The 26298-nt window shown below is 40.2% G+C and overlaps 1 protein-coding gene across 7 annotated transcripts in view; it reads left to right on the top strand.

Annotated features, from left to right (window-relative positions):
* The first annotated feature begins 7107 nt into the window (after positions 1 to 7107).
* rab28 (RAB28, member RAS oncogene family) overlaps positions 7108 to 26298 on the top strand; it is a 38239-nt gene continuing 19048 nt past the window's right edge. For 5 of the 7 annotated variants that reach the window (XM_080900865.1, XM_080900864.1, XM_080900862.1 and 2 more), the window contains exons 1-4: positions 7109 to 7564; positions 14105 to 14201; positions 20025 to 20113; positions 22553 to 22682. In XM_080900865.1, the coding sequence (XP_080756991.1) occupies positions 7490 to 7564; positions 14105 to 14201; positions 20025 to 20113; positions 22553 to 22682 (391 nt within the window). In that variant the 5' untranslated portion in view covers positions 7109 to 7489. Of the gene's footprint in view, positions 7565 to 14104; positions 14202 to 20024; positions 20114 to 22552; positions 22683 to 26298 lie in introns of all 7 variants that reach the window. The other 2 variants (XM_080900863.1, XM_080900861.1) reach the window with 1 other exon arrangement.

Genomic DNA, 26298 nt, shown 5'->3' with positions numbered 1-26298 from the left:
CTTCCATTACTTACGGACCCTAACGCAGCCATCAGGGGGTGTATCATGAGGTGTTGGCTGTTGGACAGGAAGATCAGCGTGAATGATTAAAGATACACTGAACATCCAAGTTATCGCGTGGGACACATGGACGCGAAAAGGAATCAAGACCGTCAACCCTGCAGACTCCGTTTATTGGGACACAAGTTACAATTGCAATGCGTTTTACGCACGGACAAATGGGTATATGTAGTGTCTCAGTTGATCAATGCACCATTCTTTTTCACCCTATATAGTAAGACATGCCCACTCACGAAAGGCGCCTGTATGTCCTCAAATCTAATCTACTTGATGCAGGTATACTTGTCACCTAGGCCATCGCCAGGAGCAGTGATGATGCTCATTGGCTCCTTTGGAGCTTGAAGGACAGAGAGGGATATTGGGGAGTGGACCGTCCCACATTGCTTCCTTTCCTACCTGCATGTGGAGATATCTGATATAGAGGGACATATCGCGGCTCTATTTCCTTTTAACCTCAGCGACTTGAAATGCAAACACCCCCATCGGTGTACATTACACCCATTCCAACTACTCCCCGTTATTTCCCCATAGCTGATGCTTCGTACGTTGCAATATTATTGTTTTGTTTTTGTAGTATTGCAGTTAAGATTTGACTTTTACAGCAAATATTCTCTACAGTTTCCCCTAAACAAACAAATGTATTAATATGTTAAAATCAGAATTTAAATTTTATTTAGATTTTACGCACAAGCAGCAGCTTCTCTTCTTTAAAAGGTTATCGTGAAAAAGTAATATCTTTGACTACAACAAAGGAGATGTAGTTTCGAATGCTTAATCGAATATTCTTCTGGGAAAGCAGGACTTCGGATTATGACCAAGATAAGTCCAAACCAGCCACTTTATTTAATCTATTTTTGGTCGTTCTGTGAAAAATAATTTCCTTTTTTTTCTCCAAACCTGGCTTTAATTGATCTGGAAGTCACGGAAAATTCCATCGTCTTTCTAGATTTTTGTACAGAGCAAAAATAAATTAGATTTTCACAGGAACGCCGCACCTATTATTATATACTGAGTTACAGTACCGATGACAGAAAACTGACATGTTTCCATCTTATAAAGGATCAGTAAAAGATCATCAAAGGGTGGATTTAAGTTTGTGATTATGAACACTTATCCCATATTACCCAATCTAACTTTAGTCTGCTTTTGAGTTTTTTTCCGCGTGAAGTACAGAAGGAAGAAAAAGTAAACGGGATAATAAAATCCCCCTGTGTATTCTCAAAGTCACTTAGCGAATCGTTGAATGTTTAAATCTCACCATAACACGCGATTTCAACAATCACCTTTGTCAAATCTTATTTCCCCCGTGAAACAAGTCAAACTGTGAACAATCAGTCACGGCTTCATTTACTTCAAGATATTTTTACCATCGTATACGAGAACATTATATAACGGTTATCAGCAGGGATATTTAATCTGCCTATGTGTGTGTGTCTGTGTGATTTAAAATAATAATATACTCTCATATTGGATTTGGATTAAAAAAAAAAAATTAATTAGAGGACCCCCCCCCCCCCTTTTTATTACAACTATTTTTTTTTGTTTTTTATTCTTTTTCATACAAAGAAAAACTGGAAAAATGTCTCAAACCACACAATTCCAGGCACTCAACGTAGCGCTTTGAACAACCACCTTTCCCGAGTGCCCGAACTTGGATATTTTAAGCTGTTTTTCCGGTCACAATTCTTTCCATTTGTCTTTTTTCACCGATGGTTCGAGGGACACCAAGTAGCGTTCTCATTATTATTATTATTATGATTATTATTATAATTTGCATGTTGAATAGTGCTTTAACAGTTATTATTTTTGCATGAACTTTAATCCCCATGTTTTAAGGACTAACGCTGCAACATTATATTCAACATGCCAGTTTTGTGACACCAGATTTTTCACGACATTGATGATTTTACCACATAATGATCACAAGCCAGCAATCACCGGAAATTTCCAAAGACATACTGATCTTTGTATTTCCGTGTTTTTAAGCATTTGAAGAGTCGAGCTTTAATCCTGACATACAAAAGATCCGAGACCTTCTTGGAGCACATTCACTCTGCAACTTTAAATTCTTTGCAGATCAAACACACAGCAGACTGAACTTGCAATGCAAAATAAACAGTGAAATTCAAAGTAGCTCTCTGGATGTTTTTTTTTCAAACTGCTGTTTCTTCGCCGTCCTCAAATTGTGCTTCTCTTCTTACAAAACCCTTTTTAAAAAAACAAAACAAAAAAACAAAACAATTAGACAATATTTTTCTCTGTAGCTTTCTGTCTCACCAAGGAATCTGTCAATCACACCCTTATAAGGACTTTGGGATATACCGAGCTGCCATTCACTGCCACTTGCTTCAAAGTGGCTCAGGTGCAGATTCCTCGTTATCCCCTATTCCCAGTGCCATCCTTCCCCTGCACTGAAAAGGCAATGTGACATTTTCAAGAAAACATACAAAAACAGTTGATAGAAGATGTAAGTTGTGACAAAGACCAATCACATGAAATGTTTTCTTTTTCTTCCATACAGTAAATGGAACTTGCTCGTTTATATTAAGTTACACTGTGCGCATCTAGCTCCAGCAGTCGTGGGGGAAAAAACAAAAAACTATGCAGTGAGATATCTGGGACATAGCTGTAATTCCATAGTTTGTAGATTATAGGTTTCAATGGTAAAGTTGTAGGCTATAAAATATTTTGTGTGTCTCCCCATGGTTGACAGATTCAGCTTTAATATCCAGACAATAGTTTAAGACATTCTTGTAATTTCTGTTTATTTTGTTGAGTAAGTAATGGTGCATATTTGTAAACTGAATAAAAAAAAAGTTAGGAATGAAGCCTAAAGCGTTCATGTAAAACATGAATGAATCATATTTCTTTTAATGCCTAACAGAATTACTATTTTCTTGTTTTTTTTTTCAGTGTCAACAATTGGAGTAAAGATATAATTTATATTTAACTGGTAAAAAATTCAAATAGTGTAATGTTAAAAAAAAGACATATTTGTCTATCTATGAAGAGCAGACTGCTGAAATGTAGTTATTAATACAGATATTTAACACGTGGTGCACAAAAGTGTTTATCATCAAAAACAAAATAATACATATTGAAAAGAAAAGCGAGTAAGGTGGTTCTATAACTTTAAATAGTTCTTTCGAGCCTTTGTACCGTTACAGCTGTTATAATTAGTCATCACAATCTGCACTCCAAGAATCCCCTTTACCGTCTGAATGTGAGATGTGATCAGGCATTAAATGGCAACTTCATGAAAAGTCTGTTCTAAATCTTTTGTGGTAGAGATGATATAGATATTGGTTTATAGCCAACACTTTATTTACCCCATTAAAACTAATATTATTGTGCTCAATAGACCAATCTCTGCTATTTTGTTTGTTTGAAGTGTAGGTCTTTATCAGTACTCAGTCAATGGGGATTTCCAGACAATGCATAAAGTACACACAGATATGAATGAAGAGACGCTTCAGCTTAGTGGTGGAAGTACTGAGACTGACTGAAAGAAGCAATCCAGAACAAAGCTTTTCAGAAGAACTCATTATAAATACAAGGTCTTCATTCAAAACTTGACTTAAGCCTATAATAAGCTGTAAAAGTCAGCATACTCAAAGAATGGCTGCTTTCATGTTACTGTACTGCTAATGTATGATCATTTCAATGAGTGGTTGAGCTGGAGCTTTTTAGGCACCTAGGCCCTTTGACGGTGTGTCGTATTGCATTGTAACATATTTCAAAAGATAATTATATGTTTGTGCACAACATTATTATTAATGATCGAGTTAAAGCAGTGGAACAAATAACCCAATATTTGGAAAGGCAATGTGACATACAAAGAAGCTGACAATGGAAGTACTGAAAGTACATGAAAACAGTACCTTAGCAGAGTATATGGAGCTCTAAATGTCTGGACTCTAATCTTTCATCCGTATAATACAGGCATCTCAGACACAAAACACAGGAGCTCCACACACCTGGTTTTCAAACCTTCTGTTTGTGAGAGGCAATAAATCAGAAGAATTTAACTATAAAGGACAGGGGAGAGCTGAAATGCGTTGTTTATTTTGAACTGTGGTTCAAGCAAAGCTATTCTCACAGAAAAAAAAGAAAAAAATTAGTTGGAAATTCATATTGTAGGTCCCATTTAAATACTGCAGTACCACTTTCTATTTTTAAAAGGAAATAATGTACTTTGTACTCTGCTACATTATTTCAAAAGCATGAATTTCTTCTTCTTATTTACCATTTGACTGAAGTAAAATGACAATAATATGTATATTCTAACATTTGGCAGCTATCTTGAAACACACAGACAACACCTTGAGGCAACTATTGTTGTGAATTGGCACTACATAAATAACATTGAATTGAATCACCAGTAAAATCTGATAAAAATGAATACAGCAACAAAATATAGTTTTAAAAATCATGTTTCCTTTGGAAAATATACTTCTACTACCATATTCACTCTTGCATAATTCTCTCCTTATAATAAACATATTTTACTTTAGGTGTCTTGGGAAGATAATACATTTGCACTTTTACTTAACCTCCTAAGACCCAAACTCTTCCATGACATGCATTTTTCATTTCTCTTTGATATTTGGGCTGATTGGGACCTGAAGAATGTAAAAACAAAGAATTACCAGATTTATTTTTTTACCTAATTTTTGTTTATAAGAAAAATGAGAGCCACATATGAGCATATACATTTAAAATTTCAATAGAACAGTTGCAATATAAGGTCCTCATAAGTGGATATCAGGCCCTTGCAGAGCAAAATTGAGTATTTTGGTCTACATAACCCAAAATGTGATGTCCACATATGTGGACGCAGGTCCTAGGAGGTTAAGTTGGGTTGCTTCTTTTAGTCACTGATATAATTTTTGCATTCCCAAATCCCCCTCACCTCCTGACTAGTCTTTGTCTCCCCTTGTGCCACTTTGTTTAATCTTTACATACTACTCATAGAAAGTATTTTTTTAAGGCTTTACAGCACTCATTTTTGGAGAAAAACACCAGGTTTCACACAATATCATATACTGTTTTACCTAAAATACATTTATAATTTACTATATTTTAATCATCCATCCATCCGTCTTCTTTTTACTGCTCATATGGGTTCAGATTGTGAGGGCAACAGTCTACGCTGAGAAGCCCAAACCTGGCCAGCTTTTCTAGCTTATCCATTATAAAAACCAAGTTGTTCCCAGACAAGCCAAGACATAATTCCTCCAGTGAGTCCTGGGTCTCCTCCTGGTAGGACGTGCCTGAAATGCCTTACCTAGGAAGGGACCGAGAGGCATCTTAATTAGTCAGATGCCTGAACCACCTCAACTGGCTTTTTGCAATATGGAGAAGCAATGGCTCTACTCAGTCCTTCTCAAATGAACGAGCTCCTCGCTGTCACAGGTACTACCCTTCAAAGGAAACTCATTTCTCAACTGATTTATATCAGGAAGCTCTTTCTTTTGATCACCACCCAGAGCTCATGACCACAGGTGAGGGTAGTAACGTAGACTGACCTGAAGCTCTTTCTTCCCCACAACAGATTAGTAAACTGTCCATAACACTGCACTGACTCAGTTCATCTGTCCATTCTCCTCTCACTCGTGAACAAGATCCTGAGATACTTAAACTCCGCAACTGGGAGCCAGTGGGAGAAGAAACTTGTCTCAGAGCGGGCACTCTACAGATTTTCTGGCTAAGAAACATGGTCTCAGACTTGTAGGTGCTTACTGTCATTCCCACCACTTCATTCTTGGTCGTAAACCACTCTAGTACAAGCTGAGGTGGTTGATGAAGCCAACAGAATTATAAATATTAAAAAACATAAAAGTTTATGAACAGAATGGGTAAAGGGCAGCCCTCGTGGAGTTCAACACCCACCAGAAATGTGTCTAACTCACTCCTGGAATACAGACCAAACTCATGCTGCAGCTATACAGGTACTGAATGGCACATAACAACAGTCAAGATACTCCATACTCTGAAAACCGCATTGTTCCTGCTGCATCCAAAGTGTGACAAACAGACAATCAGACCTCTCTAATACCCTTCCCGGGAAGGCTCCTGATCTCCCTTTAGTTGAAAGCATACCCTCTCCTTGAACAGGCAAACCACACAACATTGGAGTGACATGGTGGCCTGGAATCAGACTACCAGGACCATTGCACCTAACTGTTGTTCAGTCCACAAGTTACTGAACCCCTATAGCCCCTCCTGTGGGTGGTGGTTCCACAGAAGAGCAGACCCATATAGCTTCTTTGAGCTAAGCCCAGTCAGATTCCATGGGCTAAGGCCTGGCCACCAAGTGCTCACCCTCGAGCTCCTACTTCAGGACTGGCTCCAGGGTGGGATCCCAGTAACTCTGTCCAGGGCAGAGTAAACTGGACCTTTGATTTGTTTTCCCCGCAATCATCATAGGGTTTTTTGTTATAACATAACATTATAACATTCTGGAACTGTTGGGAATTCATTATCCCATGTATAATCATTACAGCCATTAAACACTGACCTCACTTCTGTTTCATGTCTCTTTCTCTTAGACACACACAAAAAACTATACTTATAGTAACTAGTCTGTGCACTCAAAGCAATTTTACAAAACCTTGCATGCGTGGCATTTGCACGTGTTCCCCACACTTTCTGAAATGGTATCATATGGAGACACACACAGTTCTTGTGACAATGGCAAAGTCTCACTTGAACTCCATCACCACTGTCTCATCACAGAAAGAAAATAAAAACAACAACAACAAAAAGAAAAAACAAGTCACAGACAAGACAGTTTCAATGTGACCTAAAACAAACATTTTCTTTGATTTGAGTCACAGTGGTTGATCTAAAATCCGCATCAACAGATAAAAAATGTGAAGCACCGACACAACAGTATAAAATTAAAAATTATTTGGTTTTTTTTGTTTATACTGTATCACTTCAGTAAAAGTGCACTTCAGATGCACTTTGTTACATTTGTCATGTTTTACACCTGCACTTTAACCCCGTGTTACCACGGCAACGGCAACGCGTCACACACAGGACTCCACCACACACACACACACACACACGCGCCGGTGAATCGGTTTCCGGTTCGGGTCTTTCTCCTGCAGAGAAGGGCTTCATGGCGGTAAAGAGGATATTTAAAGACTGAAATGCCAAATCCCGAGGACTGTCCGGTACTCTCGCTTTAACTGGAAAAATCGGTGCAAGTGGAGTCAGCGGCGCGTGGAGTGGATCGTATTGAGAGCTGCTGCAGCCAGTCAAGTCTTCTTAGTGGAGTCAAAATGGCGTCTGCGTGCCCACTCAGCTCTCGTCTAATCCGTTTGTGATTATTAGCGTGACAGCTCCATACATCCACCCTTGATTCGTTTCTACCGTTTCGGTTTCAAGCACTAAGTGCTTTTAAGAATTATTTTGTAGCGCCATGTCGGACTCCGAGGAGGAGAGCCAGGACAAGCAGCTAAAAATCGTAGTTGTGGGAGACGGAGCGAGTGGGAAGGTGAGACCACCACACAGACACAAACACAAAAACGGACACCTACTCAACGTTAATTAAGAGGTAATGCTCGAGAAAATGTAACTTGTCCACACTGCACACCATTTTTGCCTACTCAGTCACTTTCTGCTGACACTGTGCTGTCCACGCAGTAACCATGGCGACCGACGCTACTGTAGCCACGGCTGCTAATTAGCTAACAACAACGACAGAGGTAAATCACAACAACATCAACGTAACCCGGGGCGATTATGATTAAAGCTGACGTTTACACGGTCAAATAAACGCCTCAGTCCACGTGTCACTTTAGGTTCTCAATAAATTTTAGCCCACTTCTAGCTGTTATTCAGCACCTGTAGGGCTAACAGGCTAGCCAAGGACACACAAAACGAAAGCTGACGCTAAAGACAGTCAACTTCAGATGATGTTCAAAGGGTATAATTTATCTTTCGGATTTTTATTTGTCATTTTTACATTTTCATATTTAACCAATTTCATACCATACGGCTAATCTGTAAAGTACAAGTAAATTACAGTGACTAATAAAAATCTAATTTCCCCCTCAGCCATTGAGTTGCTACGTTTAGGCTTGTGGATCAGGAAAATGGCAACTGGACTAGTACGGTGACTTTCTACTGAACTGCCCCAACCTCTGAGCAATTCATACACCACATTTATTCATGTCCAAGCGCTTTCTAACATTCACACACTCCAGTGGTTCCGTGGGGTGGGGGTAACTTGGGCTTTAGTGTCTCACCCATGAATACTTTGGCATGCAGACTAGAGGAGTCATGGATCAATCCACCGAATTTCTGCTTGGTGGACGACCCAGTCTTCCACCCACACAGCCACAGGATGTATTTTGTTTTATTCAATATATTGGTATATTAAGGCTGTAGTTTCAGCTGTATGGTTGGAAGCTTTTTTTTGCCTTTTTTGACTATTTTTGAGCAGCACTTTAAATTCAATTAAAGTGTGTGAATAAATTGTCAGCCCTTGTGCTCCACAAACCACACAGCTACAGGAGAATGATAGTTTGTTTAGTATTTAATCCCACCCGTGACTTTGTGTTTACAGGGGGTAACTAATCCTCGACGTCACTTCACTCCTACATTGTAAACCAGTAACACAGCTAGAACAGATATGTAACCATAACAGATATGTTAAAGCTCCCTAATTTCATTTCAACTAACACAATGTCATGGAGCATGCTGGAATATCCCGTGCAGTCGCTCCTAAGATGCTACACTATGCACAGCATTGGCAGTGTGTTTAGGATTATTGTCATGCTTGAAAATAAAGCCGCTGCCACTGAGATGCTTTCCAGATGGTATTGCATAGTGGCATAGTGGATAAAATCTGATACTTGTACTTTTCTGCAATCGTAATTTTATCAATTTTGACAAGATCCCCAACACTTGTTGGCAGCAGTGCAGCCCCAAACCATAAAAATAATCTCCCCCAGGGATCAATAAAGTATTCTGATTCTGATTCTGATTCTGAAAAGAGCTTCCACTGTGTTTTTCAGATGACTGCAGTCAGTGTTGTGCCTCTCTGCTGACCTCAGTACGTGCCTACAAACATTTAAAATTTGGAGTCATCACTTCATAATACTTAATGCATGATTTTCAATGCGGTTCTTGTATATTTAGGATAGCAGCATTTCTCCCTGTTTCCCTTCCTTAAGAATGGCTTTTTACAGATTCAACTAAAGAAATGGAAACACTGTGAAAAATAGTTTTTACTAGCAGCATTGTGAGATGCTGCTAGTAAAAAATGCCCAAGGGTATATAATATAACACTGGTTCTTCCCTGAGTTAGATCCCTTTTTATTTTTAAATTATAAAGTCAGTGGCTTAACAATGAAAAATCTAAGGTAGGAGGATTGGACTGAAAATAGATGGAAAAAGCAGCTAGTGTCCAAAGAAAAACTTGGAAATCCTTTCAGCAAGCCAGGAGAACTACTGCTCAAAACCCCTTTAATAAATACAATAAAGTCATGCTGTTTGGAAGAAAAATATAAAGAAATAAAGGATGGCTCGAGACTTCTGCACAGTACTCTCGTTTGCAGGGAGAGGATAATAGAATGAAGATGTTACAAGTGAGCAACAAGCTTTGCACTGTACTCCTTTTGTTGTCAGAGTTTTCCTATACTTACGGTAAATCTTTGCATAACATTAATGAAAGTGCAGCGTTGTTAGCGGCTGTTGAACAACCTATTTCAGTACAAATAATCTACTGAAAATCAGTGATGTGACGATTTAATGACTGTCATTATGCCTGTCTAAAAGCTTGGCACATGAGTGAGCCCTACAACACTGGGGAACTGTGCGTTTACATTTTATATTTACTATGAGGAAATAAGGATAAAACCTAATTACCACAGAACGGACATAGGGGTACAATAAACAGCAGCATGAACTAAATCCTGTAAAAGTTTGAGAAATCTAAACCGGGTTTTTCTGGATGTAAGAAGATAATCTTTATCTTAATGCAAATACACAAATTTCCTCCAAAAGTTATTCACTGGTGTTCCAACTTAAAAAAAAAAGGAGTTTATCAATGTTTCTTTTTGCCCAATAAGAAAATCCAGGGGTCTGTTTTTACAGAGTTCATGGACTGTAGTTTTGATTCTATCTCAAAGATAGCTGATGGACTTAAACCAGAAGCAATCTGTTGTTCTAAACCTATTAAGTCTACCCAGCCCTTAATCCATGTTGCATGTGCTGCTGAACATAGTTTTAGGACATGTGCCTGTGGTTTGGTCCTGTAATGTAGCGCTGAGATTGAATTTATGCCATGAAAAAATATTTGTTTATGCATTTATCCACAGTCTAATTGCCACCCACAGCTTGTATTTCAGTTCAGGAGGATTATGTCTATGTCAGACCCTGATGAAGGCTTCTAGATGATAATGTGTTGGTCTGTTATGTTGTTTCTTTTTTGTGCGTGTGTGCTTGAAAAAAAAAGTTAAAATATCACGTTGGTTATTTTTTATCGTTATACTTGAGCCACATAATACAGTACCTGGATTTAAAGGATTTTGTTTTAAATTCTGTTTTCATCCAGAGCTGTTTATCAGTATGATGTGTAGACTCTGGGACTTCACGTGTCCTGTTAAAGTATTTTTATTTGTAAAAATCTTTCCTGCCAGAATTTTATCAGTCTGCTTATTCTATAACTTTTCATAGTCATACTAAAATAAAATTTACTTCAACAGAAACTGGAGGACAATCCTTAACTTATTGCATAAAAATGATTGGAAACTATAGTTTATTACATTAAAATGTTTTAAAACTTGTGAGAGATAACATAAACATTACAGGTATGATAAACACAAATATAGGCGTTAAATGAAAAAGCTTGTTCCAAATTAAAATATTTCAACAAAACATATCATTTATGCTTAAAAAATCTTTTTCTGACCACCTTGTTTCAGTGAAATGCATATTTTCATTTTTCTGAATAATAATCAAAGCATGATGATGAATTCTCCAAGTCCCTTTATATTAAACTGCTGTTGTTCTCGCGTCTAAAACTCGGCACTGTGTAGGAACATAGAGGGTATAACAGTTGATAAAGACTGCAATTTGCTTTGCCTGGCTTTTGCAGCTGCTGGTTGTTTTCCATCAGTATGCCTTTTCTCTTCTGGCCAAGGACTCTCATTTGGCTCCAGAGAGAGGCCCTATTTAAGAAAATTATGCCTGGAAGCCCTTTTGAGAAATGTTGCTGTTTTCTCAGTTGATAGAATAAAATAACAGTGGGAAGAAAAACACATATGAAGACTTGTAATATAGTTGTTGCATTGCTAAACCTACACAAGCTAGTTAGTTCCTGTCCCCTTTCAAAGGCACTGGACTGAATCATATTCATTAAAGTCACTTAAAAAGACTTGGAATAAAAAGGCCTAACTTACATCAACAACAGTGGATTTTTTCCTAGTTACACCAAACAATCATTTGCAGCAGTGCATGGAGGTTGTCATGACAATTCGGCTATGTTTCGTCGTCTTCTTCTTCACCGCATCTCGAATCCCAGAGTGAACATGAATGTAATGCAGGGATGTCAAGTGCCTGTCGGCTACACATCCCCTTTCAAAACTGATTTCTTGGTCCTCTGGGAGAAAGAAAATGAATGTAGCAGTAATGGTGAGACCCAATGAGAAAAATGAATGTTCTCATTCTGGAAAGTCGACATTTTTTTTCTTTTGGGGTGTGTGTGCAGAGAACACACAACTCAACTCAGTTCCCAGTAGATACGCTACATTAATAACCCTCCTCACGCTGCTGCCAGGTGTCAGCTCGTCACTGTCTGAATGACTTACCTGCTTGTCTGTTTTGGGCAGAAAACAGGAGCCCTGCCCCCCGTTTTTGAGTAGGCACCGCTGACTGACATCTTGAATGCTGTTTCCCCCCTTATTAATGTCAATTTGCTCAGCAAATTGCAATCGGATCCGTTTTTCTTGGACAGCATTTTCAGCGATATTTTTGCTTGTGGTTGGTTGTCCATTCAGAAGTACAGCGAGATGTGGGGAGGCTTGTCCACCTGAGCGAGATGTTTTTAAAATATGGAGTCTCACATTTAGCCAGGCTCTTAAGGTGCTGGGTCTGACTTACACACAGGTCCATTTTTCAACCTGAGTTATAAGCCACTCGGTTTTTCCTAAATATTTGCTGTTCTCTGACCCATAGGCTAAAAAGGAGCTTTAGGCACAGGCCCTGTACATTAATGGATATTATACAACACCAACATTTATATTGGTTTTAACTGTTTAGGGAAAATAAGGAGGCAGTTTGATACCATGCTCCCTCTTTTGAATTGCATCACATTGCTTGCCATATTTTTTTCCCCCTCCCTCCCTGTTTCTTGTTTCAGTAGAACTTCCCCCCATTTCCCGGCATTGGTATCACTGTTGACCCTGTACTGTTCTCTGTTTGAGTGTCAGGATTACGCCAGCTTTTACATTCGCTGGTTAGCTCCAATTGTACGGTGGAAAAAAAAGGACTACGCAGAGGGAAGTGAGCCAAGCTACTGAAATGCCAAGACAAATGGCCAACGAGGCCAACACGAGCATGTGGAATAAATTTTTGCTGTCCGAGCTTGTTATGCCTGTGTTGTCAGTGATTGTTTGGGCTACTTAAATGACCGATTTTCTCCTTGTTGCGTCAGTCAACTCTAGTAATTTTTCAGTCACTCTTGAGTCTGTGACACACTTCACAGGCTGAGATTAAAAAAGTCTGCAGGTCTTGAACCTTTAGAGAATTAGGGAGATAAAACCTTATTCTGCACCCCGAAGGAAGTGTGAATCAAAAGCGCCTTTGGCAAAGGTTAGAATTACTCAATCAACAGGGTTAATTAAAAGATTAGGTTTACTTATAGTGGCATTCACAAGAAAACAAAAACTATTTACTTTAAGAAATTCTTTGTAAACCTTGATAAGGGGTGTCTGAAATGGCACCTACCCTGGAGAAATAGGGGCAAAAGCCTGTGTTATTTGAAGCATTATCTGACTGTACCTAAAGCTGCTGAGCATGAATGGAGGTAGATAAGGGCACGGGCTCAAGTGAAAGCTTAATGGATTGAAAGAGAATTTAGTTTTAAGTCCTCTAACCCTCAGTGATTGTCAAGCACCACATTAAAATGCATTTTCTGCCACATGAACACTCAGGGAATCCCACTGCTTCACTTCTCCGTTGTGTTTATGCAAGCACACTGCTCTAAAGATAGCTAATAGATGTTCAGCACCTCATTTTTCCCCCTATCCTCATCCATCAAAATGAATTAAACTTGGCATGTCAGGCCTGCTCTATGAATTCCCATGAATTCCCCCCCCCCCAAAAACACAACAGTGACAGTGATGGAGGTTTTATAATTTGTGGCAATTATTAGGTCTGCAGTCCGGAGACATGACACATACTCTGACACCTGTTTTGGTAATTCGCATTGATTTTCACTGTCACATCCAGCAGAGGAGGCAGGCATTTACATCAGACCCGTCTAGTCAATCACAGAGTATTTGTGGGAGCTTAAAATGGATGTGAATGATCACAAGTTTCAAGGTTTCGCTTCCAAAGAAATGCTCATTGTGGCTCCATGCTATTGTGGTAAAAAAAAAAAAAATCACACAGAAGTGTTGTTATATGATAAATTATACCCTTGTATTTTTAGACATTTTAGAAAATAAAATATTGTGAAAAGCTTATTTTGGCTTTCGGTTGGTGTGAATGAAATCAAAGTTTTTCTTCTGCTGCTCTCCAATGACATGTTGCTTTTTTCAAGAAGTTCTTTAATGTAATATACCGTATATTTTCTCTGGAAGGAATTTTGCAGCGTCTTGCATTTTTCTTGGTCTATGTTGCGATTTGAATGTGTATGTGTAAATATATGAGACACATAATATGCACCCAATGACGGTTTGTCCCTGAATCCTTAAAGCATTTTCTTTTTAACTGTTTTGAAAGACGTATATTAAAGTCTCGCTGATAGCTGGAAAGTTGTTTGGCACTCATTCTCCACCTCTCTCCTTTTGTCTTTTTGTTTCAGACATCACTCACCACCAGATTTGCACAAGAGGCCTTTGGGAAGCAGTACAAACAAACCATTGGTCTGGATTTCTTTCTGAAGAGAATTAGCCTTCCAGGTGAGACACCTTTGTAATCGTTCGGAGACGTGTGTGTTGCACGAGTGTGATGACTGATGATAATGCACAGCGAATGCTTAAAACACAACAGACTGTGTTAACTGTGAGAGGCTGTTTGAATTCTGTATATCTGCTAGAGGTGGGAATCACCATACATCCCACGATACGATATTATTGCAATTTTTTTTAAATATTTTGCGATATTCAGATTCTACATACATAAAGGTAAACTTTATCAATATTCATTTTATCTAATATCAAAGTCTCGCACTCAGTCTTTCTCTCATTTCAGTTTTATTGTTGACAAACTGAACGGTTTGTATTACAGTCTAGTCCAACTGAACTGAATGCAACCATCTGGTACAATTATAGCTATTCTGAACTATGCCTCTCACAGTTAACACAGTCTGTTGTGTTTCATCGGGAAACTAGCGGATGATACCGTGGAGACAAAGACTATCACAACGTTTCCCAACCAGAAGCCGTGGGTGGATAAAACCATCCGCGACGCTCTGAGATCCCGCACCGCTGCCTACAACACGGGACTCATTACGGGGGACATGGACCCGTACAAAGCCGCGTCATATAACGTGCGGAGGGCGGTGAAAGAGGCGAAGCAGCGCTACGGGAGGAAACTAGAGTCACAACTCCAACAGAGTGACTCTAGGAGCCTGTGGCGGGGACTAAGGACAATAACGGACTATAAAGCACCAACAACCGGTATGACGAACGCGGCCGTGACTCTGGCAGACGAGCTGAACACTTTCTATGCTCGCTTCGAGGCTGCAGCTAAGGACTCCAACAATGCTAGTGTTAGCGGCGCTAACGGCTGCAGACAGGAAGATACTGCCAGCACCGGAAACGTGCTCGTCATCTCCAAGCATGAAGTAAGGAGAGCCTTCAAGAGAGTGAACACCAGGAAAGCAGCAGGACCAGACGGCATCCCAGGTCGTATCCTCAGAGACTGCGCATACCAGCTAGCTCCTGTGTTCACTGAGATATTCAACATCTCTTTATCTCAGTCGGTGATCCCCACATGCTTCAAAGAGTCCATCATTGTTCCTGTCCCGAAGAAACCCCACCCTGCTTCTCTCAATGACTATCGCCCTGTAGCCCTCACCTCAGTAGTGATGAAGTGCTTTGAACGCCTGGTCAGAGACTTCATCATTTCTTCACTACCAGACACACTGGACCCACTACAGTTCGCTTACCGTCCAAATCGTTCCACAGACGATGCCATCTCTCATCTCCTCCACACATCACTCACTCACTTGGACACTAGAAGGGGGAATTATGTTAAAATGCTCTTCATAGACTACAGCTCTGCATTTAACACCATAATTCCCTCCACACTCACCACCAAGCTGGAGCATCTGGGACTCAGCTCATCTATGTGTCAGTGGATCTCCAACTTCCTAACTGGCAGACCACAGGCAGTAAGGATGGGCGGACATGTCTCAGCCTCCACCACTCTCAGCACTGGAGCCCCCCAGGGGTGTGTTCTGAGCCCCCTGCTGTACTCTTTGTACACATATGACTGTGTGGCCACTACCAGCTCCACCACCATCATCAAGTTTGCTGACGACACCGTCGTGGTGGGCCTGATCTCTGATAACAACGAGACGGCCTACGTGAAGGAGATTAGGAATCTGGAGAACTGGTGCCAGAGGAACAACCTCCTTCTAAACGTCAGTAAGACAAAGGAGCTGATAGTGGACTTCAGCACTAAGCAGGAGAGGAACTACCAGACCCCCGTCATCAACGAGTGCCCAGTGGAGAGAGTGGACAGCTTCAAATACCTCGGAGTTCACATCACGCAGGACCTGTCATGGTCCTGTCACATCAACACCGTGGTGAAAAAGGCCCGACAGCGTCTCTACCACCTCAGACGCTTGAGAGACTTCCAACTGCCCTCCAAGGTGCTCAGGAACTTTTACTCCTGCACCATAGAGAGCATCCTGACAGGAAACATCTTAACCTGGTTCGGGAACAGCACCATGCAGGACAGACGAGCTCTACAGAGGGTTGTGCGGTCAGCTGAGCGCACCATCCGCTCCGAGCTCCCTGACCTGCACTCAATCTACAGCAGGCGGTGCTGGACCAAGGCCAGGAAGATGGTGAAGGACCTCAGCCATCCCAACAACAGACTGTTCTCTCTGCTGAGGTCAGGAAAGCGATTCCGCTCCCTGAAGACCAACACAGAGAGACTGAGGAGGAGCTTCTTCCCGCAGGCGATACGGTCTCTCAATCACACCACCACACAGTACTGACCCACACATACAGTTCTTACACACACACTGGACTTTCTGGACTTTGGTTTTGCACAACACTGGTCACTATATTCTTCATTTCCGGTTAATACTTGTACAGCTGCTGTTATTGTGTATATATTTATTTATATTTAGATTTCTTCATACATTCTTATATAGTTCTATATTGTGTATTGTGTATTTTGTTGTACAGTTATTTTATTTTCAACTTTAATTTATATATTTATCTTTATCTTATTCTTCCCAGTTAAATTTACCCTTCATTCTAATTTGTGTTGTACAGTTATTTCATTTTTAACCTTAATTTATATTTTATTCCTTCCTAGTTAAATTTACCCTTTTTAATTTTTCATATTTATTTCCTATCTTATTCATAGCCTTTTCCTTTTTTGTTCTCTTTAGGTCACGAGCAGTTGTCCAAGCATTTCACTATATATCGTACTGTGTATGACTGTGTACGTGACAAATAAAATTTGAATTTGAATTTTATGCAATATGAAAACTATGCAGCCCCTTCAGCAACTGAAGAATTTGAAAGTAAATTAAAACAAAATATAATTTTACATAAAATAAAAAAGTTTTAAACTTAATTAAAATAAAACATGTCTTAAATTAAAATAAGTAAACACTCATGTTTATTGCTGCCAAAAAAGAGTTAAACACATTTGGACAGTGAAGGAATGTCAGGATTGTTGCTCAGAAAAAGGATCAACATGCTCTGAAGTCAGAGCACAAAAACCTTTTTTGTAACAAAATATCGATTTCTGCTGTCCCTGTATCGATACATCATTAGCAAACAAAATATCACGATACTACACAGTATCGATTTGTTCCCCCACCCCTAATATCTGCCTTAAGATTTTAGATCTTGTGTTTACTTAAAATTATGAGGGGTGAGTAGAGTATTAATAGAAAAGTTAATGAAGGTTCGACAAATAGGCTTGTTGTTCGCCGTCGCTTTTATTTCTGTTTTCCTGTTCTGCCATTTCCAGACAACTTCAGGTAAACTCAGAAGCTGAATGTGTCTTTTCTGGGAGCTCCTCATTGTAGAGTGTCTGTCATTTCTCAGGCTTATTCACTTTGAAAGGTCTTCTCTCCAGAGCAAACAGCACACACTGCCTCTCTTCTTTTTGAGTTGGGTTGGGGGGTTTCACAAGGCCAATGGACAGGTTATGTCCAAACGGGCAAGCCTTGCTCATAATTCTGTGGGCACGGTACAGAGTAAATACATTAACATTTTATATCCATAACGCTGATCCCCCAAGATCAACTGATCTTTGTCCTGCACTACATAAAACATTGATGTTCCTATTTGTTTAGGTTGAGCGCGCAGAAATAAAGCCACACTTTGTTTCCCCTTTAGATCTGTAAAATAAATGTTTATTGACGAATGCTATATTTAGACGAAAGCACTCCGTTTTTACTTCCTACCATGTGAAATGGGGATTTTCAGCATTTTAAATGGCATTTCTTGAGCCCTGCCAAAGCCTAAGCTCCAGAAATTTGCAAAGTGGCTCCATTCTTTCATTACTAATAAAACAACATTAAGCGAGGGCAAATTAAGTGCTAAAAGTAAAAGTTATGCTGATTTGTGACTTGGCTGAAGGATTCTATTTTGACTTTGTGTCAGTTTCAGCTTATGAGACTTAGGAGAACTAAACCCCCAAAAATGCTGTGGTGGAGTCAGGATGAAAAAAACCAACCATAAGCATAGGCTGGGCTCGGCTCCTTAATATGAGCTCGAACAAACGCTATTGATCGTGTGACTTCTCTTTCCAGTAAGTTTTGTTCCTGAAATAATCACAGATCTTTTTAGCGTTAAATTCGAAGCTTTGTTTGAATATAGTGTACATATGTCTGTATCACTGGGGCAGCAACAACACTGGGTTCAACAGCGGACTTGTTAAATGGCCCATTTTCTGGGGAATTGGGTGTTGATGAGCTGATGAAGAGGAGGGTGGCTGTACAAGCTGGGTGGTCCCAAACTTTGTTAGGACCCCCACCTTGCCTTGTATTGGAGAGGTTGTGTGGTTCTCTGGGTCTCTATGGGGCTGTAAGGGTCTTTTGCAGCAGGGGGGAGAGTAGCCTATAGCCAGCGTTGGCCCCTCTCACCATGAAGGCCCAGCTTGTCAAACTTAATGTACATTTTCCAATGTGGGGAGAGGTGAGGCGAGGCCGACTGGCACACAACAGCCTCCTCTGTGTGTATTTTTTATAACAATACCTCTTCCAGATGTCCCTGCCAAACCAGTGAGGTACAGGCGGTGAAGGGGATTGAGTAGAGGTGAAATTTACTTGATAAATCCTGTCAGAGTTCAGCCTTCAGAAGCTTTTATCCTGGGCCACCTTCAAGACACTGGTTTTTCTTACCTTGTTATCAGTTTTTAAGGCTTGTCTGCAGTTTTCACTTTTTCCAAAGTGCGAGGTGAAAAATGTCAGCCCTGCAAAGTCAGCATGAATCTTTGAAACACAAATAAAGCTAGCGTCTGAGCACAGTGGATGGGTGGGGATGGGTCTTTAAGACACCAGGGAGCCATTATTCATCACACTTCTCAATGTAGCTTTACATTGACACTGTATAGTCTAGATCAAGTGACTGTAACCCTCAGCGTTTCCTTCCCGCACCTTAAAAAGGGGACCTGTGAAGGGTTTGAGTCATCCAGCCGTGTCCAGCCGTGTCCACTGTGTATGCTCAGCTCCCCATTGCTCCTGGGCCTTCATCACACCAACATAAACTCCTCACTGTCTGGTCCTCCCTCCTCCTCTTTTTTTGACTTTTTTTTTCAACCACCCCTTTCATTTTCCAGAGGAAGAAAATATTTATTTGGATTTGGTTTTTGTGCCCGTCTTTCTCTCTCCCCCTCTCATCCACTCCTCCTTTCTCTTTCCACAGGCATAAGGACAACAGTCTTCTTTTCCTCTTATTTTCTGTTTAATTATTGCTATTTTTCTTAACAGCACATAATTCTCTTCACTTTCCTTACTTGGCAGGTTATGGCACAATGCAAACAGCTCTTCCTAGACTAATAAGAAGTCTTTTTTTTTACTGCCAGTGTATTAAGAATGTTTAAATTAGAGGGTAAGCGTACCTATTTCATCTCCCCTCAATCTCTGGGCTGGATATTCTTGGATGTGAGGTGTAGGTGATCTGCCAGTTCAAGAGCGCTAAGCATGAAAGATTAATTCCTGATTTATTGTTTCCATTATGTAAATCAACAATGTTGACTTTTATTATGGAAATCGCTCACCCAAAAATACAGGCTCCAATTACAGCTTACTTATCATTTCCACAGGATCTTGAGCTTTGTTAAAACAAACAAGTTAAAAGGAAATACAACATCTGGAGTAGAAACCCGCAAATTGGCCTTATCATTTTTTTTATTTGTGTTTTTTAACTGGTTAGCAGATAAATGCATTTTAGGAAATGAAAGTGCGAATGTAAACTCTAAAAGCCTCTTTGCCTCCCTTACAGAGTAGACCTTTGTATTTTTTGTCATTTAAATGTCAGTTTTTTCTAATATTGGAGTTTTTATGTTTTTTCTCTTTACCACAGGCAATTTGAACGTCACCCTGCAGGTGTGGGACATAGGAGGCCAAACATTAGGAGGGAAAATGCTGGATAAATACGTATATGGAGCTCATGTAAGGGCGCACAGAGAACCAGCTTTTTATTCTATATAACAAACATGTAGACATCTCTATTTATGCTGCCACTTCCTCTCTGGGAACTTAAGCCCTCTAACATGAAGAGAAAAAAACTCAGGAAGGAAAGAAATTTGTAAATCTGCAAACCAAATGTTAATACATGATTTGTCACATTGGAGAATAAAGTCATGGGAAGCACAGGAAGAATTAGTTTCCAGTTTGGTAATATCCGTGTATTGGTGACTCTGTGCATGCTTATTATTACAGTCTCAGCAGTCATTCAAAGCCTGCCACTCCCTCCCTGTGGAGGGAAATCATAATAAACTGTCATTTGGATTCATAGTGAAGTGCAGCAGGTCAGTGGAGCTTTAAAAAAATCCCTATATCTCTAGTTTTCACAGAGCTGCCAGACTTGGGTGGTTAAACTGAAAAATGTTGATAATACTGTAGGTCAACACTGTGAGCAATAAGTATAGTTGTAACCACAAAGGATTTGCAATTATATGACAAATGCAAGTAATTTGACTTATTTTGTAGGCTAAGTAACTTCCAGTGTTTTGATAATATTTGCCTCATATGCACAAAAGCTGACATGACTAAATGATCTGTTGACTCTCACCTTTTATTTAATGCTTGTTCACTGGAAAATTTTACATGCTGTTGATTAACATGACAGCCGAGCTTTGTACAAACACAACAGTTTGTGTCGGTGCTTACCAGTTTATACGCCGCAACTTAAGTGCCCGCAGGTAGCTGTGTTGTTTTACAGCAGATGACACACTCGTTCACCTTTAGATCATATCTTGTTTGAAAAGCCTAATCCTAAAACCAGTACTGAAGCTCTAAAAACATGCAGCAGTACGAGAATACATTTTTGTAATGTTTATCCTTAGAACCTGGATAAACGGTTGAGCATTCTTGTTCATTTCAGAAATCTATTTGGCTTAATTAAAGTCAATTTTTTCTCTTGATGTTTGCTCTAATATTATCTCTGTGTTCTTCCTTCGTGAGAAAAATCTGGTGCATCACACCGCCCCATTACGGCACTCTGCTTTGGGAGTTTGTCATTAGGGAAGTGTAGAAGTTTCACACCTTTTGTTCGGCACTGTGCATCCTGTAATCAATCATGGCTGTTCAGAGAGGCTCGCTGTAATTGTCAAGAGGGGTAAGCTGTCGTCGCCGACCATGCGTGTTGTGACAGTGCGTGTCCGTTGGACAAAAAGCAACAGACACCCCTCCAGTCATGTTGCATCATGCAGTAAACGTAGAGACATTTACTCTGGCTCATGTTCATTTCTAGACCCTTTTGAAAAGGCGAAGCCTTGTGTAGTTAGAGATAGTTGACTCATGCGATTATTATTTGTCTTGCACTGTGCAAGCACCTCTTGTATCTGTTTGCTTTTTGATTAATTTATGTGTTCATGTAAACAGCTCCTTCTGGCCTGAGTGTTTAACCAAACACGGCTCTTGTATCGTTGCATGACTGTTTCTGTCGTGCAGCGAGCGTTTAGGATTATGGAGGGAGGAGAAAAAATGTCTCGAAGCAGACAACCTTCATTCATTAGCTCAGACAGCAGATAACCAAACCTGACCTCCATTCTGCAGTGAATCTGCAGTATGCTTACACAACTGGGAGTAATTTATGTGCAAATCACTATTTTCATAATAAAAAAAGATCCTCAGCTTCGTTTTAGTTTCATGATAGTACTAAAGTTATGTTTGAGTGAATGAGTGTGACCCCTACTCTAAGAAGTGGAGCAGTGCCACCTACTGTTGCCTTCCTGGCTCAATTATATTCATGAATGTGACTATGTGGGTCAAAAATGAGTAACTGCCTCCCACTTGATTCCCTCAGAAGCAGCTGATTATTATTTTTTTCTCGGTCCAGCTACTTATCATATATTAACATTAAAATGCCACGCAGAATTAAGATTATTTTCAAAATCACAGCCCCTTTAAGTACATATTGATCAGTCAACATTTTTTGTTAAATGTCCCCGACCCTTAAAAGTTTACCTAAAATACACTTTTTACAAAGTTCTCCTCAAAAAATAGATAAAGCGTTGCAGCATCTTTGTATTGAAACTACAATATTATTGCTCAGTGTTGACTATAAAAAATGTGGTGAAAAAAATTTATTTGGCTTTTTAAAAAAAATATAATTAGTATTTGCATCTTTAAACGGCACGATTTCAGCCAGCCCCTGTATACTTCAAGAGCTTCTGAAAATATGTACAGTATTGGAGAGTAGGTAGGTAAAATTTTACAGATTTGACACAATCCCACACAGGTCGCCCCACTAGGAGCAATCAATTACTTTTACAGAATGATCCTTGTTGGTAGAAAATAATCAGTATACATCTGTTATAAATGTGAACTTCTGAAATCGGTGTTTGTTAGCATTAACACTGTTTGCCTCCTCTTTGTCCAATACAGGGGGTTCTACTGGTATACGATATCACCAACTACCAGAGCTTTGAGAATCTAGAGGATTGGTTTAGCATGGTCAAGAAGGCCAACGAGGAATCTGATATTCAGCCAGTTATCTCCTTGGTAGGCAACAAAAGTAAGTATTGCATGAACAAAAAATAAAATGCACACAAAAAAGACCATAGACACAGACTATAAGAATGATTACACTGCTTTGAAAGAACTTTATTTGCAGGATTTTTATTTCAGAAGCTGCATATGAAATTAGGTTATTACAGGTTTTTGTTTGAGTATTTTACCCTGATGCATTTTTCATCTGAGTGCCTGTGTTTGTGTGGAGGAGTGCATATGTGATGGTAGCAGACGTGTTTGTTAGAGCACCAGATAACTGATTGGTGTGATAAGAGAGCGAAGTTTGAGAGCGATGGGAATGCTGATGTTTGTGAACTCCTGGGCGTGACTGATGATGATTTAATATGGGCCAGCGGACCCAGGCTACCGCTTATCTGCCCCCCTCACCCATCCCACAGTCTGATTCTGCTCTCCTGTCCCAAATCGGTTAAGGTGAGGGACTGGACATTAACCAGACGGCTCTTTTCCTATTAGCCTGCAGCCGTCCCAGCATCTCCAAAATAAAGACCAATAATGATGACTCTTTTAAACATCCCCGTGACAGATGTGGAGTCATGGCTGCCGTTGTGTTATTTTAAAGCGAGGCGTCACTGTGTGTGTGTGTTATGGTGACTGTCCACCTTCCCAGGCAATGATGAACGGTCAACAGAGCGGTGCCTACACACAGGAAACTCGCTAATGTTACTCAACGCAGATCATAGGTCACGGTTTAATTCGCCTGTCTAGAGCAGATTCTCTTGTCTTCACATCCGTTGCGTTTTCTAATGCCCCGGCTTTAACAGTGGGCGCCTCTGTATTTAGGCTGGAGTTTGGGATGTGCTGGTGAGTGTGTGTACTGTAATACTTAAGTAGTGTACATCCCGCTGTCAAGCTCCTCATCCACGCCCCCCCACACCCACCACCCCCACAGTTACTTTACCTCTAATGGCTCTAATGCTGAGAATGGTCCATGTGTGTTTTTTCTGTTCCTACACACTGAAAAAAAGAAAAACACAATCCCACACAGATTGCCCCACTAGGAGCAATCAATTACTTTGCGAGAGTAAGAATCCCCGAACCCTCCCATGGTGTCCGTTTTCTTTATTTTATATTTTCCAGGGTGCTCGGCAAAGTTAGTCTAGATATTCTTTTAATCTATTTTGCAAAACATCTACTGTTTTGTAGTACTGTGGCTCTTCCCTCCTCCAATTGTAATACTTTAACAGTGTTGTGAGCATATGAAAACACAGCATTCTTTGGTGAGCAGAGTTTAGATGGCTTTTGAATAGTTCCCATGATGTTGGGCTGAATGAGGCAGCATGTTTGTGACAACCAAAATAGAAGTACAGACATAACAAGGAGCTTATAAAAACACTACAGATTTATGTCTCTGTGATGTCTTAGGGGGAGATTGTGGTGTTTCACCACTCAGATATTTTTAGTGGTTCCACTTAGATTAACTTAAGGTGAACAGTGGCTGTGGTAATACTTACTTTAGTGGCCGTTTACTGCTGGAAGAATATTCAGATAAAAAAATATCTATAACAGTATTATAACAAGTTGATTTGAATACTAATAAAAGTCAACATGCATGCTTCAGTCAGATAATACTGTATTTGGCTTAGTGACAGCTACTATACACTGAGCTTTAAAATCCAGTACTACTACTGTTCCTGCCTTCTACTCTAATTTGAACACTGTCTTCTTTTCCCCGTGTACGGTAATTGAGCCGTCGAAGCAGACAGGTTCATTAGTGATGCCGTCCCCTCCTCTCCTTACCCTGGCCTGGCTGCCCTCCTGTGCCATGTCGCTGCTGGGAAACAGCCTTTCCTTTCTTCGGCTTTGAATGACCAGTTAGGGTTAAGTGTACTTGTTAAGCATCAGTATGCTGCACCCCATAACCCTCAACCTGCTGCCCAGAGTCTTATGTCAAATAATGGCACCACTTGTAACAATTCAGAGAGGGAGCCCATGAAATGTTTTATTGAGGGCTCACATATGTGCACAGAATTATTTATGCAGTTGCATGCACACACATGCACTTAGGTGAAAGAACACACTAGTCGAATTTCTGGGAAAACATTGGTAATGGAAGAATCCTAAGCTTCTGGTCTGTCTAAACACACTATAATGTTTATTACAGTGCATCCTCACGTAATACCGTATGGTACACAGGAACCTCTCAAGAGATATGTTGGCTTGTTATGCGGTCATCCCTTCCAACACTTGAATGCTTCATTTTTAGTGAAGTAACAAGTGCTGTGTGTTTTGAAAGTGCTCCAGATGATAAATTCTCCCTCTTTCTGCTTCAGCTGCGATGAGCCTGTTTGTGACTGTTTGCTTTTTAAACGAGAGATTGTCTGAAATCTGTGATTTAACAAAGCAAAAGCACAAAACCGTGGCAGTATTGATCCATATTTTTGCATCTTTTTTTTTTTTTTTTTTTTTGCCAGTCCCGTTTGGCTCTTTTGCCATCAGAATTGTTGTCTAAAGGCAAAGAAAGATGCCCAACGGATTTACTTTACCACATATTTTTGCATCTTAATAAGAGCTGTTAAAATTGGCATACAGTGCTGTTGTGTTGAAATAACTGATGTTACTGTTCAAAATTAGTACCCATATTTCTTTGTAGGCATTAACTCTGTATCGTTTATCAAACCAATTTGTTTTTATTAAGTAGGGATCACAGGACCATGGCTCCCTCCCACCCATCACCGTTCCCATTGCCAGTGCTCTTTCCCTCAGGAACTCCACAGCATCCATCATTGACTTGTACAGCCCTTATTTGGGTGACTTAAATGGGTTCAGTTCTCTTAACCCTGCCTCATCACTCATGGGCTTTTGCTCTGTGGTTCTAACACTGTTCATTGTTGATCCACTCAGGCCTGCCCTGGGAAACATCTCTTCTGCAAGAAGATAAGGTGCCCGCATGAATGGAATCTAACCCTTCCTGCTTTCTTCTTGTGTTCTGTTTCTTTCTTTTCAAAGCCCTTATCTTGTTCCATCTCTCAAACATACTTGTGCCTTCATTTTCAGCCCTGTGCAAACACTGACTCTTTCAATTAAACACACTTATACCTACAAGTCCTCTTATCTCTCACATGTGTAGACCAACACCTCCGCTGTAGCTGCCTTTGGTTACTGTAATGTCTTTTCATTGGCTCTGCGTTTCTGTTGTGTTTAACAACACACATGTGTTTGCTTTCTGCACGCTACGACAGATCTCACTGCATACCGTTACCCGTTGCACTTCCCTCTCCCCGGTTTTCCATCCAACCATATGAAAGTTAAAGTGAAACATGGATCTTTCCTTACTCTGGATTCTCTTGAAGCATGTCCGTACCCAACAACATTGTTGGTCTTAAGCTCTTAGCCCTCTTGGGTAGGCCTCGGGTGGAGTTGTAGCCTCCCCCTCCACAGCTCTCTCTCTCACCTCTGTCACCTCCTTGCCCCTGTAAAGCTGCCACAGTTCCTGTCTGTTCAGTGTAGGGCTGCACGTTTCTTAATAGAGAGATGCTCAGAAGTCCAAGAGTGCAGAGGAGCTCAATGCGCTTCTGTTTTTGGTTTAGCTCAAAAATGTTTTTCCTGGCTCAACCCACTCATACTTAGGTCCTCTTACAACAAACTAAAAGGTCCTAATT

Source organism: Rhamphochromis sp. 'chilingali', assembly GCF_963969265.1.
Source record: "Rhamphochromis sp. 'chilingali' genome assembly, chromosome: 13".
NCBI lineage: Eukaryota > Metazoa > Chordata > Actinopteri > Cichliformes > Cichlidae > Rhamphochromis > Rhamphochromis sp. 'chilingali'.
The sequence above is the reverse complement of the archived record's forward strand: the minus strand, read 5'-3'. Positions and strand labels throughout refer to the sequence as shown.